We start from the raw sequence: 18,932 nt of genomic DNA, 5'->3' as shown, positions 1-18,932 counted from the left end.
TGGAAAGCATAAGCGGGTGTTTGGTTCCCACCTCTGTCACATCCAATGTTTGACACTAATTTAGAGTATTAAATATAGACTAATTATAAAACTAATTGTATAGATCGAGACGAATTTGCGAGACGAATCTATTAAGTCTAATTAGTCCATGATTTAACAATACGGTGATACAATAAACATGTGCTTATGATGAATTAATTAGGCTTCATAGATTCGTCTCGCGAATTAGTCATGGCTTCTGTAATTAGTTTTATTATTAATATGCGAACACCCGATGTGACATCCGATGTAACACCTACTAAACTTTAGTCCCTAGATCCAAACAACCCCTAAGCAAAAGGGGCAAAGCGGCAAAGTGGATAACTATTGTATTAAATATGCAATGCAAGCTCTCTTTTTTAACTTTAGAACAGGGGAGACAGCAAGGAGCGCAGTGCATACATTGCATCCTTTTCCATGCAGAAAAAATGTCCGGAGCCGGAGCACTGCACCAAACTAGGTGCAATTCTTTTTTCCTGTGTGTGTTCGTCACACTGGGAGTTTCTTTTTGTTCATTTGTAGCATCACTCTGACTCTCTGACAGGTTTTCTCTCTGCAAAATAGAGGTGCCAAGGTTGTTTGCATTACATTTTTACTGCCCTGCAGTCTGCACTGATGAAAATAAAATACAATGAAATTATGTCCTGCTTCCTCATGAGAAATGATTCTGATGGCTCAGATGCCATTTTTCTTTGTACTCTCTCCGTCTATAAAATAATGCAATTCTCACATCCCACAAAGTCAAAGAGTTTAAACTTTGACTAAAATTATAGGAAAGGGTACTAAGACCCATGAGACAAAATATATACCATTAGATTAGTTATAGAATATATTTTTATAATAAATTCATTTGGAGACATAAACACTAATACTATTTACTATAAACTTGGTTACACTTGAGCCAGTTTGACCGGCACGGTTCCCATAATTACATTCTTTCCTGAACGGATGGAGTAATTGAGAAGGAAAAAAAAGCATGTGCATACGAGGCGTTGAGTATGAATTAACTGCCTTCATCTGTGACCATTTTTCTTCTCTTTTCGTGCACAACAATATTTGCTTGATTGGTAAAGTTGCTTTCTCATATGACTGACCTCCTCCATGTATTAGCACCTTATGTTCAACGTTGAATACTTCCCTGACTTTAATATTGTAGACTCCCTTTTCTGCATGGCCAAGACTTGCTGCAAAACAAGACATGATCACACTGTCACACAAGTTTGACAGAGTTTTGTACAGTGTTTAGACTTGCCTTTTAAGAAAACAACCGTACAATGACCATGAGCACAACTGGGTGGGCAGGAAGCATGAGCCTCCGAAACCAAAAAGGTTGCCCTTGGTTGTCGGTAGCTCATGCCATGTGCGTTTCAAAGATCCTTGTCAGGCTCTGGAAGGCTGGAGCCATTTCTTCGTTGGGTAGGGTACCCTAAAGGAAAGGGACCAGGCTGCCTTCATCACAGATTCACAGGCATTCCCCATTCAGCAGCTACAGTGACAGGACCATGCTGAATGGCGTAGCCTTAAACTTGAAGAGTGTCGAGTGCAATGGGAATCTTCACATGTCATCAGATTCAGAGGAATATATTCTGATACTTCCTCGTACCTACTTTGGCTCATTTTAGAATCCGGGATTTTTTTTCTTGTTTTCTGTTTTTTTTAATAAAAAATGAACTGGTTCCGGCTTAAATTTCTGAATGAAGTTCCTGTGTTAAAACTTACAAAAGGGGGCTTTAAATTCAGCAAGTGTTGCTTGCTCCATCCCAAGGGCTAGAGCTACGCTTTACGCACGCTGGTATCTCCATCTGAAGTTCTGAACACACAGTACATGTAACTACTAGTCTTTATCATGTTTCAAAAGGAAATTACAGATCTTTATCACAGTGGAGAAAAATCTGGGGCAAAAAAAAAAGATTATACATGATTGGCTTAACGCATCGATTTGAGGAGGAAAACCGGCCAGATTGCAGGGGCTTGGCCTGGCTTTTGCTTTGCCTTTGCCTGCACCATCATTGGACAGGGGGAAACGACCGGAAAAGGCAGGTTTTCATCAGGCGCAGGGAGGGGGGTCGGTTTTCACAGGCTGCTGGTGTCTGCAATGGATGCGTCATATTCATTCATAGCTTCTTTTCACGGATTTGCCTGTGCCATCTCATACATCACTCTTGACTTGAGCTTTCTTCTTGCTCTTCTTTTCCTACTCCTAATAAAGCTGGGATAAGAGGTGTAGATAGAGATGGATATCCCCTCTTTTAGCCGCAAGTAGCAATGCAATGCCAAGGGTCAAGAGTAAAGAATGTCACCCCAAGTCCAATGGCCACACCAGAGGACAGCACTTGCATTCCATGCATCCAAGGTCACAAATCACTGATCATAATCGAGGACTGCTTTGCTTTTGTAACGGTGAAAAGGCGGTCATTCTCATGCCAAAAAAAAGAAAGAAGGCGGTCATTCCTTTTTATTTGTCATCATCGACCAATAAACGTGTTCATGGTTGAACAATACAGCATCCATGGTCGAACAAAGCAAACTGATCTCCCGTCCATGTTTGCTAGTTTCTGAAAATAATATTGGCTTGGAAATAAATAAAGGCTAATAACGCACTTTAAAGGAACCGAACGAATCATGTGATGACCAGTATACGCTTTGTCGCCAGAAATACGTATGCTGGAGAAATTAAAGGCCATGCGGTATGCGTCGAAGCTTTTTGTCAAGCAGATTGTTAAAGATGGATTGGAAATACGTTTTAAATCGCGAGCTATCAATTTTAGCGTGAGGCTGTCCTGGGCGCTATTGGCGCTATAGCGAACGCTATAGCGGCGCTATGGCTCCGCTATAGCGGCAGCTAAATGCAGTAGCGTCAACTGACTGCTCACACTATAGCGCGGCTATTTGCACGCTATAGCGCGCTATTTGTTTACAATTCCAGAAAACATAAAAATCTGTCAATTACTCAATCCTCAATCACTCAATGTCTCAATCTGATAACTCATAACTCATAAGTCATAAGTGATAACTGATAATCATAAGAGCAAAGTAGCAGATAGCCAAACAGGCAACATAACCACATGAGGTTCATACATGCAAAGCCAAACAATCATAAAGGGATTAAACTTTAAAGTTTAAATGCATAAAGCCATAAACTCATGAAGTACACACTTTGCATTCCACATCCACAGCACAGGCAGAGCAATGATCTTGATCATTCAGCCTCAGAATCAAAACTATCATCGGAAGGCATATCATTGTCATCTTCTCCATCAGAAGATAAAGCAGATAACTCCTCATCCTCAATAGTAGGGGATCAACCTCTTTCTCTTCATGTCCCTATGTTTCTGCAGGTTACCTTCCTTCCTTTTTTTTCTTATCCTTGAGGTGCAGCTGCAACTCCCTGTGATGATGCTCCAGTTTCTTCTCCTTCCTGCTCTGGATCTACTTCTGTTAGCTCAATGCCAGTGATCCACTCATTGTCTTCATCTTCTAAAGCATCAACAACATGTTTCTCAATGGGATCTTTATCCTTGTCCTTCTTTTGCCTCAGCTTTGAGTTGAACTTTCAAACACAAGATCCCTCATTCTATCATGAAGCAGTCTGTTGCGTCTCTTTGTGTGGACCTACATAGGTTTAATTTTGTTATTTCAATAACAAAAGAGGATTGAACTTGAGGAATTGCATAAATGAACATAGAAATTACTAATTAGTAATTCAGATTCATACTTGTTCATACGAACTTCAGCATCTCTCACAAGCTGATGAACTGCATGTCAAACTTAGAATTCTCGCAGCTAACTTTCTGAGGTTTTGTGCACTACTTCCATGATTCAGCCACCACTTAGCTAAATTACAAAAAAAACATAGTACAATGTAACATTTCAATTTTTCATACCTGAATCAAAATTGATATTTTTGCACTGCCTTTTAGCAATTTCTTTGCCAAAGGATCCTCCAGCATCCGGTAATAGCGGCTGGTCAAGCCAAATTGGACTGGGGCGGGCTGTTCTTTTTTTTTGGTAATGACCGGGCCGGGCTGTTCAATTTGGCAATTTTGGGACATCCAGCAATAGCGGTTGGTTAGCGGCGCTATGGCGCTAAACGCACTTAGTGGCGCTTTAGCGCGCAATAGCGGCAATAGCGCGCATAGCGCAAAAATGAGCAATTGCGTCGCGCCAGTTCCTGTGGGCCGCTATAGCGCCGCTATAGCGTCGAAATAGCGCGCTATTTTTTTTCGTGGATTGGAATTGGAGCAATCGATCATAATTAAATCGATCGTGGGCATCTGCTTTACATATGCATCTTGTCGCCCTTGGATCCATCTGATATGATTAGGCGGTGTCATCTACCAAAGATAATATTGAGTAATGTGTATAACAAATACTAACATTGAAAAATGCCTTAAAATATCCGCGGCCCATGAAGAAATAGCAAAAACGAGCTTCGAACAGGCCAGGCCACACAGTCGGTCTCTCCCTCACAATTGGGCCCGTTAGTTCAGGATCGGAGAGACACATCTCCTCGACTTCTCTGACCATCGTCAGCCATCTCGTTCGTCTCCATCCACCAATACTCCTAGTCCAAGCAGCTAATCGACGACACCTCCACCGTTCACCGTCCACTCACTACCGGTGGCGGGCTCTTTGCCGAGTGTCTGTTGGCAGCTTTGTACTTGGCAAAGCTTTTATCGAATGCAACACTCGGTAAAGAGCCTCCGTCGAATCTCTTTTTGATAAAGGCTGTTTTATCGAGTGCTAAATTTCGGGCACTCGGTAAAGGCTTTCTCGAGTGTCGTGCGGGCTCTCGACAAAGATTTGACGTCGTCGGCTGACGGCCGACGCCGTCTATTTTTTTTTAAACTCTTTGCCGAGTGCCACAGCTCTGGCACTCGGGAAAGAAATCTGTTTTTTTCTAAACCTCTTTGCCGAGTGCCACAGCACCGGCACTCGGCAAATGGTGTTTTTTATTTTTTTTTTAATTTTCTTTGCCGAGTGCGGTGGTCATTGCACTCGACAAAGCCACCTCTAAATTTCTTTTTTTTTGTTTTTTGCTTTTCCATTTAAACAACAATGCATATATATATACACATATATATATATACACATATATATATATATAATAGAAACCACAATTCAACATCAATAAATTACAAACCACATTTATATACTACAAACGACCAAATTTATCTGAAATTCATAATTTATTACAAACCACAAGTTCGATACATAGAAACTACTCCGCAAGCGGCTCACGGCGACTGCGCCCTAGCGTGCGATCCCGGCGACGGTCCGGGTGCGGATGGCCCGACTTGCGATGCCGGCGACCCTCCGACCTAGTTCGACGCCGCCCCCGATGTCCGCTACACAAAAAAGAAGATATTGCACGTGAATGACAAGATAAAAATGTAAGGAGTTTAAAGAAAAGTTCAAAATTTCGGCAGCACCTCCCCTGCACGGGGACGTTTCCAAAACCTGCAAGAAAAACGTCGACACGAAGGCCGACAACCACATTTCCGGCACGAAGGCCGACACATCAACTAACCCGGCACGAAGGCCCACACATCAACAAATCCGGCACGAAGGCCATCTCTAGGTTTGACACTAAGCATGAGCATAGAAAGTAAAACATACTCACCGGAGTAGACTGTGGTGGTGGCCGTGGTGCAAGTAGGTGTAGTGGGATCTGCCAACCTTATTGCTCCCCAAGTTGTTGCACGAACCTGAGCAAACCTTCTTGCTGGGCCTCAACAGCTTGTAGCCTCTGATGCTCGGCCTCCCACTCGGCCCGCTCGGCCCGCTCAGCCACCCGCTCAGCTTCCTAGGCCTCATGCTAGGCCCGAAGTTGCTGCAGCTCGGCCTGCAACATTTGACCCCAATGTTTCAATATTGCAGAGCTAAGGAACGTAAAAGTCAAAGAACGACGAATGAAACTGGAATACTTACCTGGAGTGCTGCCACCGTTGTCGGCCGTTGGCATATGGGCACGCTAGAGCTCGTGCTCGCTGCTCGGAGGCGGTTCAGAGGAGGAGTAGAGCCCGTGTTGAGGACACCGTCGCGAAGCCAGAACCGTCCATGCTTCTTGCCTTCCCCCACCTGCATCACGATCTCAGGATCAAGGCGCTCCTCGGTCCTTGGATCGTAGGCCAGCCCGTGGACTTGCCTTGCAGCCTTCATGTAAGAAGTGAGGCGGGTGTGGACGCTGGAGTTGATGTACGCCTCTGGGCCCGCATCCGAGTTGTACTCGATGTTGGACCTTGCCGGGCCCATGTGGGCCAGAGCATACGTCATGAGTTGTCCAATTGGCTAGCCACCGTGCATCGCCGACTGCGAGAAAGACAACAACATGTGGTTAGAAATCATGCAAAATTGAGCGCGGCTAGATTAGACAAATGGTGCACTTACATATGTCTTTGCATACTTGCTGAGGCTGGCGCTGCCCTCATGGTGAGGGGCACCTGGCATCAGTGCTCGCTGGTCGCTTTTCTCCTGGTGCTCCTTCTGCCAGTCCACGTCCAGCCATTTATCCACTATAGCAGCCCAACAATCGGGGTGGGTGGCGCACCAGCTTGGAATCGCCTACAAGCCATCAGAAGATCAAATTAGGCATAGTTAATCTCAAAATAAATCAATAGGAGATGTTTTCTATTTACCTGTAGGTACTGCTCCCTTGTTAGAATCTCTGTCTGTCTCCTCGCCTGTGTTTTGTTGATTCTTCTCTTACGGTAGGTGGCATTGTAGTCAACGTGCGCCTGGAGGCGGGCCTCGTAATACAAGTCCGAGACATGCCTTTTATAGGAAGCGTAAGCCACCTGATACGCCCTTGCCTCCTGGCTCGGCTGGCATCTGAAGAAGTCCTGCATAAAGACATGAGGTATCCATTATTTTATTTGAAGAATGTCAAATGAATGCAATGAATTGACGCTTACCCACAACTCCGAAATCACCCGATCCACCAAGTTTCTGTGCGGAGCATCGGTGGCGACGAGGGCGTAGTGGTCGAACAAGGGTACCTCTGGGTCCTCATCCTCTGACGTCCACACCAGGCCAAGGAAGTGTTCCATGCACAGAAGTCCCAGGATCCCATTGACATTGTGAGCCGAGACCCCCTCCTCCACAGGCATCCAGTTCCTACACAAGTGATCCCATTGACATTAGCTCTTATTATGATTTTTCAACATATCAAATGAAGAACATATAAAGTTACTTACTTATCCACCTTGGGTGCAATCAGTGGGTGGCATTCGGGTGCAATCGATCGCTTCGGGAGCTGGCTGGGACTTCACAAGTAGGGTTTCGAGGCTGAAGAGGAAGTCGAACCGCCTCCCCCCTCCTCGGACGTGTGCGGAGCCCCCTCCTCAGACGCGTGCAGAACGACGATGTCATACATCTGTGGACCCGCATCCTCGCCCACCATGGGCAGAGGGACGTCGTTGTCCCTAGAAGTGCGCAAGGAGCCAAGGTCGTGGTTAGTCAACGGCTCCCACCTAGGCCTACCCCTCGACCTCCTCTACCTCTCTGACGTCTCCGCCTCCATGTCCTCAGCCGGTGGCGTGTCCCTCGGTCTCGAGTAAGTCAACTGACACCTCCTAGTGGGCCCCATCACCTGCAATTAAAAAGAATAAACCAGTATTAGTACAGATAAACAAGAAGTACTTATCAAGGGATGCAAAATAAAGAAAATGTAATTACAAAATAACAAGTATTACATGTATTTCTAATATTCTTCATGATCAGGATTATCTGGACGATAGGTATCGTCATCACTATCAAGAGCCTCCAAATCGTCAGCATCCTCATCCTCATCGCTATCATTGTCAAGTACAAGTCCGTCAAGCATTTTCAAGTCTCTCGAATCATGCACCTCATCTGTAGCTTCCTCGTCAACAACTCATTCCTCGTCTACTTCCATTTCAATCTCTCTAGTTAAGTCTATCTCAAGCATCCCTGATAGCCCCTCGTCTTGTTGATAGAACTCCCCGTCATGCGTGGGTGGGTTCAAGTTGTAATCATCATCGTTTGGGGGAGGACATTTACCATGTGGTGATACCTTGTGCACAATATACCAACCCTAAAGACGTGGGTTGGTTTTGTAAGCATATGGATAATAATAAACTTGTCTGGCTTGTTGAGCCACAATATAGACATCATCTCCTAGATAGAAGGAATCCTGTCTAGTTTTGACTATCCCAAATTTAGGGGACTTTTCGATACTGCAGGATCAAACCACTAGTATTTGAATATGACTGGCTTAGGTGCTTTTTCACCATGGAATTCGAGCTCGTATATTTCTTCAACTGTGCCATAATAGTCCTCCTGCTCCTTGTCGGGCGTAACTACTCTGGGCGTAAATACTCCGGTATTGGTGGTCCTTGGATTGGGCCGACTCTTCTCATAGCTTGTTGTGTGAAAGCGATATCCATTCACGTCATAAGCGTTAAATGATGAGACCTTATAGTCAAAACCTCTGGCCACTTGTCGTAATTCGACACTTATAGACAAATCACTTTGGCACTGCAAGCTCAAGTAGGAGAGAAATGAAATTAGGCAACTAGGAATGCCAAAATTGAAACGACCTAAGTTGGTCAGAAGGTACCTTTCTTTGGAACCATGTAATGAAATCAGGTGAACCATGTTGAAGAAGGGTCTCTCGTTCATGGTCAGAAGGTGGCCTTGAAAGATGCTAGTATTGATCAAAAAATTCCCTGCACCGACAAGCAACAAGGTTGTTGGATGCAGAAAATTTACGAAGTATGTAACAAGTTCATTGAGAACTTACCCCTGATACTTGTCGACTTCGTCAAGGTTAGTCAACACGTAGAGCATGATCTTGCGCCACTCTTCATTGGTCAGCCTCTTTTTGGCCGCTCCACTTGATCTCCCGTGTTGCCCTTTAAATAGGCTGAGGGTCGATTCATTTTTGTCCTCATTGTAACGAGGGGGTGGGTTATGCACGCTAGGAAGCTTCTCACTATAGTACAATGTTGTGAAGTTTGACACCTCCGCACGAATGAATGCCTCTGCTATAGAAGCCTCAATCATGCCTTTATTTCCACATTTCTGGTGAACAATCTTTAGACATCTCTTGATTGGATAACACCAACGGTTCTGCACAGCCCCCCCCCCATTCATACCTCGTTTGGGAGGTGCAAAATCAAATGCTGCATCGACAAGAAAAAGCCAGGTGGAAAGATCTTCTCCAACTTACAGAGCAACTCGGGTGCCATTTTTTCTAACTCCTCAACCACTTTCAGAGATATCTCCTTGGCACAAAGCTGGTGGAAGAAAAAGCTCAGCTCTGCCAGCACCTTCCAGACATGCTCAGGGACGTAGCCTCGAACCATCGATGAAAGAAGCCGCTCAATCTATATGTGGAAGTCATGACTCTTCATCCCTAAGACTCGGCCAGTATCTGGGTTCGCTCCCCTCCTCAGATTCGTTGCAAGCCCATCAGGAAAACTTAACGTCTGCATCCATTGTATCACTTCCGTCCTGTGCTTCTTTTCCAAGACGTAATCGGCCTTAGGCCTTTTCCATGGTTTGCCGTCTCTTGTAGGCAGCATCTGCAGCTTTGGTCTGTCACATAGTGTTGCCATGTCTACTCTAGCCTTAGGGTTGTCCTTTGTCTTGTCAGAAATGTCCATGAGTGTTGCCGAAAGTACTTCGGTGATATTCTTCTCAGTGTGCATTACATCTATGTTATGTGGAAGGAGAAGGTCATCAAAATAGGGAAGCCTCTCCAATCTCGACTTATGAGTCCACATATGTTCCACACCATAGCCCACAAAGTGATCTTTGTTTGGATTATCTTTCTTTGGATTAACTTTCTTTCTTTTACCCTTCTTTGGATTATCTTTCTATGTCAGGAGCACAAGAGCATTTATCTGAGCATGAACCTGGGCACTAGTCATCTTCTGAGGTGCAGGGTCGATCACCATGACACCTTTCGTAAAGTTCTTGGTGTCTCCTCTGAATGCATGGTCAAGAGGGAGGAACTGTCGATGCTTGTTAAACGACGAGAACTTCCCACCCTTCTTCAACCAAATGAACTGTAGAGCTGCCTTGCATACCGGGTATGGAAACTTCCCATGGATACACCAGCCGGCGAATATCCCATACGCCAGGAAGTCATGCATGGAGTACTGGTACCAAACATACATTCTGAAGTTCTTCTTTGTAGCTCGGTCGTAAGTCCATACGCCTTCATTCCAAGCCTTGATCAATTCATTATAAACAGGCTGCATGTACACACCCATTTTGTTTCCCGGGTGTCCAGGAATTATCAACGTCAAGAATATGTTTTGCCATTGAAGTAGGGCCCCGGGGGGGGGGGAGATTGAGGGGAATAGCGAACACGGGCCAACAAGTGTATGGGGCCGACATCATTCCATAAGGATTGAACCCATCTGTTGCCAGTGCAACACGTACATTATGGGCCTCTTCATCTTTGCCATGATGGTTGCCATTAAAGCTTTTCCATGCTTCACCATCTGCTGGATGTACCATCTTGTTAGGATTGTATCGAATGTCATTCTTGTGTCATGTAATCTGTTTCGCGGACTCCTCGGACATGAATAGCCATTGAAGCCTCGGTATGATCGGAAGGTGTCTTAGGACTTTCATGGGGATGTCCTCATTTTGCTCCTTCTTTCCATCACCTTTGTCTACCTCCACATACCTAGAGGATTTACACTTTGGACAGTACTTTGCATCCTTGTGTTCTTCCCTAAATAGGACGCACCCCTTCGGACAACAATGTATCTGCTCATATGGCATCTTCAGTGCCCAAAGGAGTCTCGTTGACTCGTACAAGCTGCTCGGCAAATGATGACCCTCCGGAAGCAGCCCCCCAATAATTGCCATCATAGCATCGAAGCAGTCTCGAGTCATGTTGTGCTGGGACTTCAACCCCAGTAGGCGGCCAATGGCATCCAGTTGAGAAACCGCTGTCTTCTCATGTAGGACCTTCTGTGCCGAATCCAACATGGCCAAGAACGCCTTAGCGCTTGGCTTTGGCTCCTCCTCCTCATCCTCTTGCTCGTCCTCCGTAGGCCTTTCAGCAAACGTCACATCCTCATAGTCACCTAACCATCCTGGTACCCTGCCATCACCGTCAAATGCCTCCAAGCGTCATCTCATGGCCTCCTCTCTAGGACGATAGGCTTCACTATGGGACACCCACCGGGTATAGTTTGGTATAAATCCATACTTGCAAAGATGCTGCACCATGACTTCCCTTGTTTTTTTTCTTGTTTTCACATTGGCTATAGGGACAGAACGTGTCTCTCGCTCCCTTAGCTGTCTTAAATGCATGGTCCAAGAATTTCTCGGTCTTATCCATCCATTCACGGGTGATTTGAGCCTAACTTGGGCGTCCCATGTACATCCACTCACGGTTATCCATCCTCTAGCATATACACATAATGGAGTAATATAACCATCAGTTGCATCTGCACGGCGTGCCTACCGTCTAATAGGTGAGGATAGGTCCTAATCTCACCCGCGGATGCGTAGATGAGGTTAGTTTCCATGCTCTACTCTGATCCGAGACAAAATTTCGGTAGCACCTCCCCGTTGTTCTCCTGATACACGTCCTAAAAGGGAGAGTGTGTATCCGGAGAACAACAATGAGGTGGTGCCAAAACTCCATCTCGGATCTAAGCAGAACATGAAAACTAACCCATCTACACATCCGTGGGCTGTCCAAAAAACATGGACAATCCAAAACAGATACAGTCATAGATATGCAGAGATCCGCATACCTCCAACCGTATCTGTTTCGGACGGGAGACGCCTAACTGGGCTACACCGATCTACATACTACAACGGTAAGGAAGAGAGCTCAATTATACCTAGGGTTGCGGTGGAGACAGGCTAGCGGCGTAGTGGCGAGTTGGTGCAGTGGTGAGTCGGCGCTGTGTAGGCAGGACCGCAACGCCGACGAAGACGATCAGGGTCGCCGAGGTGCTCTGGGTCCCCTCCAACAGGTCCTGCTCTGCAAAAGAAGAAAAACATCACTAAAAGTTGAAAATTTCGGCAGAACCTCCCATGCACGGGGAGGTTTCCAAAACCTACAAGAAAAACCATCGGCACGATGGCCGACATCCACATTTGGGGCACGATGGCCAACACAACCACAAACCCGGCACAAAGGCCGTCAACGACATAAACGACGCGATGGCCGACAACCCTACGGCTTTACCTTCTCCTCTAGCGAGGGCGGGGATGACGGCGTGGACGAACGGCGTGGACAAACGGTGTGGACGACGTGGACGAACGTTCGTCCCCTCCACCTCGGCTTCCTCCCCCTCTCCCCTTCTCCTCCTCCTTCTTCTTCCTTCTTCTTCTCCTTCTTCCTCCTCCTTTTTCTTCCTTCCTTCTCCTTTTTCTTCCTCCTTCCTCCTTCCTCTTCCTGCTACCTTCTTCCTCCTTCCTCCAGGGCCACGGCGGGCTCGCCGGGGCCGCTGCCTTGGGCCGGCGGGGCACGGCCGGGCACGCCGCTGCGGAGCGCCGAGCAGCCGGGGCAGCCCAGAACCGGTGGCCGGAGCCGACCGGGGGTGGGCGGGGCAGCGCCGGAGTGGGGCGTGGCCGGGGCGGGGCGAGGGCGGGTAGGGGGCGCCGGCGACGGGCACGGCGGCAGGGCGCGGTCGGGCCAGCGGCGCGCCGGCGCGGGTCGGGGACGGGGCGGCGCGGGGCGGCCGGCCGGGGTGGGGAGGGGCAGTGCCGCGGCGGGCGCGGCCGGGCCGGCGGCGCCGGCGTGGGGTTCGCGGGGCGGGTCGGGGATGGGGCAGCGCGGGTCGGGGACGGGGCGGGTCGGGGACGGGGCGGCGCGGGGCGGTCGGGGCCGGGTGGAGCGGGGCAGGCGGGGCGAGCGCGGGGCGAGCTGGCGGCGTGTGGAGTGAGTGAGTGTGTGGGCCGGCCCACACATTTAGTTAGGGTTTCCCCCTTTGCCGAGTGCTAGGTCGGGCCGGCACTCGGCAAAGGCTTTTGTTTTTTAAAAAAAATATTTGCCTCTTTGCCGAGTGCCAGGGCCGGCACTCGGCAATTTTTTTTGTTTTTTTGCCCCATTATTTTTTTGCAGCCTAAATATATTATTTAAAACTCCATGTTCAAATTTGTGACAATTTTGACTTTTTTTGCTATATTTTGTTAGTTTTTTTGTTTCGTTGAATTTTATGGAATATTTCAAATTTGAACTGCAGGTGCATGGAATAATCGAATTTGGTCATTCAAAAAATGATATTCATGATATTTGGTGTATGTTGATGCCGTATCCAGGAAGTCACATAAAATTTCGAGCATCTTGTTGACGTAACATGACGAGGTACCTGCGGGAAAAGTGTATTTAAATTATATAAAATCCGAACGAAGTCCGAAAATGACGAAACTTGTCGGGGCGTCGTGTTATCGCATGTAGAGTCTATAATCAAAAATTGAGAAGATTTCGAGCAAGTTGCGACGTCGAATGCCTAAAACCCAGATATCTCCAAGTCCAATGGCCACACCAGAGGACAGCACTTGCATTCCATGCATCCAAGGTCACAAATCACTGATCATAATCGAGGACTGCCTTGCTTTTGTAACGGTGAAAAGGCGGTCATTCTCATGCCAAAAAAAAGAAAGAAGGCGGTCATTCCTTTTTATTTGTCATCATCGACCAATAAACGTGTTCATGGTTGAACAATACGGCATCCATGGTCGAACAAAGCAAACTGATCTCCCGTCCATGTTTGCTAGTTTCTGAGAATAATATTGGCTTGAAAATAAATAAAGGCTAATAACGCACTTTAAAGGAACCGAACGAATCATGTGATGACCAGTATACGCTTTGTCGCCAGAAATACGTATGCTGGAGAAATTAAAGGCCATGCATGCGGTATGCGTCGAAGCTTTTTGTCAAGCAGATTGTTAAAGATGGATTGGAATTGGAGCAATCGATCATAATTAAATCGATCGTGGGCATCTGCTATACATATGCATCTTGTCGCCCTTGGATCCATCTGATATGATTGTGCGTGTACACAAGCCATGGAATACGTACCTGCACACGTACGTAAAAAGAAACTGATTCAACTTTAATTTGTTATTGAGCATTATACTTACGATGGTAGTACGTGGTTTGATGGCATTCAAATTTGATGCGACGTACGTGGTTATTATAGATCATGGGCCGGGTATATATTTTATTATATTACACTCTAAATAAAATAACACCAGTTGTTAGTACGTAAGGCAGTCCCAATGCTAGAAACTACGTATAGTTTCTATACCTATTAATTTTCATAGACACTATGTATAGAAACCATGGTTCCAATGGATAGTTTCTACAGAACAACTTTTTATCCAATCACATACACTCTCTCTCCATTCGCTACCAATCACATCCCTTCGTGTCTTGGTTCTCGTGTAGACATGATTTCTAACTTAGACCCAGTTTCTATGATTTTTGTTCTCTCTCTTCAATAACTACCTTGCCACATCAGCAAAATGCTTAGGTGGCAGTACAATTAATGCCCATAGAAACTATAGTGGTTTCTGCATTGAGAGTGCCCTAAAGCAAAGATTTGGAATGGTACACAGTAGGTGTGTAGCCACCCGGAGCACCCACGCCCACCCAGGTGTTACTGACTGACTGGACGGTGGTGTGGTCTGACAGTCTCGCCGCCTCCGCTCCCGTCGAAAAGCAGCTGGCGGCGGCGCCGATCCCGATCCGCTTTTACCTGCACGGGCACGAGCGACAGGAAGGAGCGGATCCGATTCCGATGGATCGGAACATTCGATAGCTCCGCGGGGTGCTACGGATGAAAGCCATTGGGAGCGGTCGGGAAACACCTTAGGTCCCGTTTAGAGGAGCTCGGGAGACTCCAGCTTCGGTACTGTTCATGCAATGTAGCACGGAGCCGGCGAAGCTCGAAATCGTGGCTTCGCCGGCTCCTCCTCTTTCTGGCTTCTTTTCAGTTCATTTTGCGTCTCGATTTCCGAAACGGCTCCTGTTACAGTGTCACTACAGTACCACAAGGTGAGGAGCCGGAGCCGCAAGGAGCAGCGCCAAACGCGTCCTTAACCATTTCCGCTATTGTATTTTTTGGCCGGGAACGGTAGCGGGAACAGGAAAGCCCGATAGGAAAACGAATTTGATATTACAGGATATCGGGAACGGAATATTTCGATCGAGAACATGTAGATTACGATCGGGAATCGATAACAGAAAACGGGAACATCAATACATGTAACCACTTAAAACAGTTAGCTCGACGCAACAATTGTAACCATGCATAATCCATATTCAAACAAATGAACAATACACAGATAAGTTCATAAGATATTAAGATCATAGATTCATAGTCTCATAGTACATAGCACACAACAGTACATCACAGGCAAGGCTGGCAACCACACACACAGGCACAGGCACAACGCAGAACGCACAACTAGACACAGACAAATGAGACAATCTACTGGTCCCAGACTTCCATTTCCAGGCTTGAGACTTCACAGTTCAGTGAAGGAAAATCAATGACCGGCAGCCACCAAGCAAGGCAACAGCCAAGCCAACTGCCCAGCTACCAGCTTAGATCAGAAAACGTAGTCCAAGGGCCAACAGCAAGAGATCACAACTCACAAGTACAAGTCCAAATTAAAAAAAACATGGCCAGCTGCCAACAACCCAACACTCAACTGATGAACATATCATAAGTAGCAGACAACACTACATGTCAATGAAGCCCAGATCATCTGCATGTGCCCCATCTACTTCGTCTACTAGGCGGTTTTGTTCGACCGCGCGGGGACGGACGGGGAGTGCCTACTGGGTTGGGCCAGTGGCGTGGCCGCGCGGGAGTTTCCTGGGCTACATGTTGACGTGGGCTGAACATGAGGTATATGTGTACAAAATACGAAAATACCGCCGGTAATATTCCCGGCCGAATACGAGAACCGTGACTACGGTCGGGAAAACCCCTTCCCTGATTCCATTCCTATTCCCGCCGTAAATTCCCGTATTTTTTCCCGTTTCCTGTTTTCCCTGCAAAAACAGTATGCGATCGGTTAATGCGGTATACGATGTCGGTCGGGACGGGAATTTCCCGTCCCGTTTTCATCCCTAGTGCTACCGCTGCCGCTGCGGGGGGACCTCGTGCCTTTGGGCAGGCCGCAAGAGAAAATACTCCGTAATAATTGCGGGGACTGTCTCTGTACAACAGCAGCCATGATGGTCACTAGGCCCGACCGAAGCCACGGTACGTTTTCATGTGTAGGCATCTTCCGCGTCGCTACGTAAATTTAGAAGCAGCAGTTAAAAAATAGTTTTAGAGCGGAATTTACTCTAGGTCCCTGAACTTTCTTCAAGTGTCAGATAGGATTTCTAAGTCCCTAAAGTTGGTTTGGGTTTCAGCAGCCTTCCAAACGGGTCTAAACCCAACCCATTAGCTAACGTGGTTGTATGTGTGGCATCCACTGTGGATCCGGCACGCTGACCTAGCATGGACCACTGACCGGTGGGGTATTTGGCCCACGTGTCCGAGTGCACCCACCCGCCTTCTCCTCCCCATTCTCTTTCATATGCAAAAGTCTGTTTAGATAACTGTTAAGGGTTATGATACGATGGACAAGGGTGTTGTGGTTATTTTAAGCTTGTCTCTCCTCTACTCCTGAGAACTACAATATTATTTTGATAGCTATAGTGTCTAGAGCAAATTGTCATAATTAGGCGGTGTCATCTAGCAAAGATAATATTGAGTAATGTGTATAACAAATACTAACATTGAAAAATGCCTTAAAATATCCTATCTTAGATATCAGATGCTTAACATACTTGTCATTAAGGGTCTGTTTGGTACGTTGTTGAGCTCAGCTTGGCTCGTATCCCCCCACCAGGCCCTGGCAGGCCTGGCCGAATGCATGCAACGGGCATTGTTTGGTTGCTTGGTTCAAAAGAGCCTGGCTGGTGTGAGCTCTTGTTTGGTTACCTGTATGGATAGATAGATGGGACAGAGAGATGCATGTTAGGGTGTTTGGTTGGTTGCACAAACTCAAGGTTCGAATACCTCCTGCGTCATGTGGTGAGTATACCTCCCAACCTTCATGTGCTTAGTTTACACATGATTGACTACATCAGCTTAACAATGACCATAACTAACAATAGAATTACAACACTATTAACATAACATCTTTTGACTTAAAGGAGGCAACTTCTTTTTCGGCCGTCCCATGGTTCTTCATTCCCTTGTCTCCCAAATTGACATCTTCTTTGTCGGCCGTCCCAAAGAAGGCAGCAATAGCTTCTTCTTTGGTCTTGTACTTCTTGAAGAGTGCTCCAGGAAACACATTCACATGTTCATGACACTCCTCCCAACTTGTAAAAATCCCAGACTTTCGTCCACAAGTAACAACATACCAGAACCAAAAAAATAGCAAAGAGGAATATGCTCAGATGTTCCAAACAGTAATTGTAAATAAGGCATGTGCTCAGCCTAAAAAGAAAACATCATTGGCATGAGGCATTAGGTGCCTGCAGCGAGATTGTGAGGGAACATTCAGTGAGGGTTCCATCACCAAGCATTAGGGTTTCAAAATGAAGAGGAAGAGGTAAAGGGAGGGGGACAAATCACTTGCCTGTATAGCCTCAGATCCACAGCACCTGCAGAGAGAGAGAGAGAGGGGAAGGTTTAGGAAGCCATGAATCGATGAACTACTGAGCAGAGAAGAGGAGATCGAGGTGTAGCACATACCACTCCGAAGGTGCTCCCACGGCGAGGGAGTGGTCCTAGATCCGGTGAGGCAAAAGGCCAGATCAATCAAAAAACATCACAGACAATGAACATGTGTTCAGATCAATCCAAAAACATCACAGGCAATGGACAAGTGCTCAGTTCAGTCATAAATCATCACAGGCAATGGACATGTGCTCAGATATAAGAAAACAAACATCACAGGCAATAAGGCAAGTGCTCAGAATGAAATTGTGCAAATCACAGGCACAGGCTGGTGCCCATATAAAGTTCAGAACCGCAAGGTTCACATCATTGGCAATGGACTCATGGTCAGATTGCCACCACTAGGTTGATCTAGGTTGTAGGTGCAAGGTTATCTAAGACACTAACTATATGTTAGTGTTAGTAAGCTATGCAGGATCAGATGAACTGCACAAAAGAGAAGGTCAACCCACTACACATCCACCAGCTGTAGTTAGGTATGCACAAAAGAGGCCACCACTGCACAGGGACAGGCACTGCATCAGAAGACCACCATGATAATGCAGGCACTGCACAAAAGGATCAACCCCAAGCTGTGAAGCCTTCACATGTAGTAGTGCTTGGCCAAGTAGGTCCTTAGCCACAGCTCACGGTGGGAGTCAGACATCTTGACAAAAGCTGAATCCAAGGCCTTGTTGTCCAGCAGATGGCCATAAGCACACATCAGTGCTTCTTCAGTGAAGCCTGGCACATACATAACAGCACCATACAGCTCAGGGTGGGAATCCTCAACCTTGGTCGACCTAATAGCATCAGCAACATCCTTCACTGCCTCTGCCATGCCAGTGAACAGAACAACATCCTCTTCTGCCAGCATGGATCTCTTCCTCTTGTTACCAACTCCTCCCTCACTCTTGGTATCCTCAGGAGTCATAGTCTTGCCACTGTTCAGGATCTCAGTCTTTAGTGAGCTCTCAGCTCAGTCAGATGGCGTGCCAAGTGGCTCATTGGAGCCCATAGCCCACTTGCCTGTTGCCTGACCATTGGCAAAGATGACCATCATCTGCTTGTAGTGTTGTATGGGCTTGTTGAGCAGTGGAGCATCATTGGGGTGGTCCTGCAAAATGAACTGTCCCTTGTTAGCCATAATGACAAAATATTTCAAAGAGACATCTAACAAATCAAGTTGTAGTATCACAGGTTCTTGCTCACCTT

The 18,932-nt window shown here is 46.7% G+C and overlaps 1 protein-coding gene across 1 annotated transcript; it reads right to left on the bottom strand.

The window, feature by feature from the left end:
- Positions 1-12,439: 12,439 nt before the first annotated feature.
- LOC136455396 (vegetative cell wall protein gp1-like) lies at positions 12,440-12,952 on the bottom strand. Its single transcript, XM_066455439.1, has one exon. It carries the CDS (start codon positions 12,950-12,952, stop codon positions 12,440-12,442), a length of 513 nt encoding a protein of 170 aa, XP_066311536.1.
- Positions 12,953-18,932: the final 5,980 nt, after the last annotated feature.

This window comes from Miscanthus floridulus, chromosome 1 (genome assembly GCF_019320115.1).
Source record: "Miscanthus floridulus cultivar M001 chromosome 1, ASM1932011v1, whole genome shotgun sequence".
In the NCBI taxonomy this organism is placed as follows: domain Eukaryota; kingdom Viridiplantae; phylum Streptophyta; class Magnoliopsida; order Poales; family Poaceae; genus Miscanthus; species Miscanthus floridulus.
This window is presented reverse-complemented; position numbering and strand designations above follow the sequence as displayed.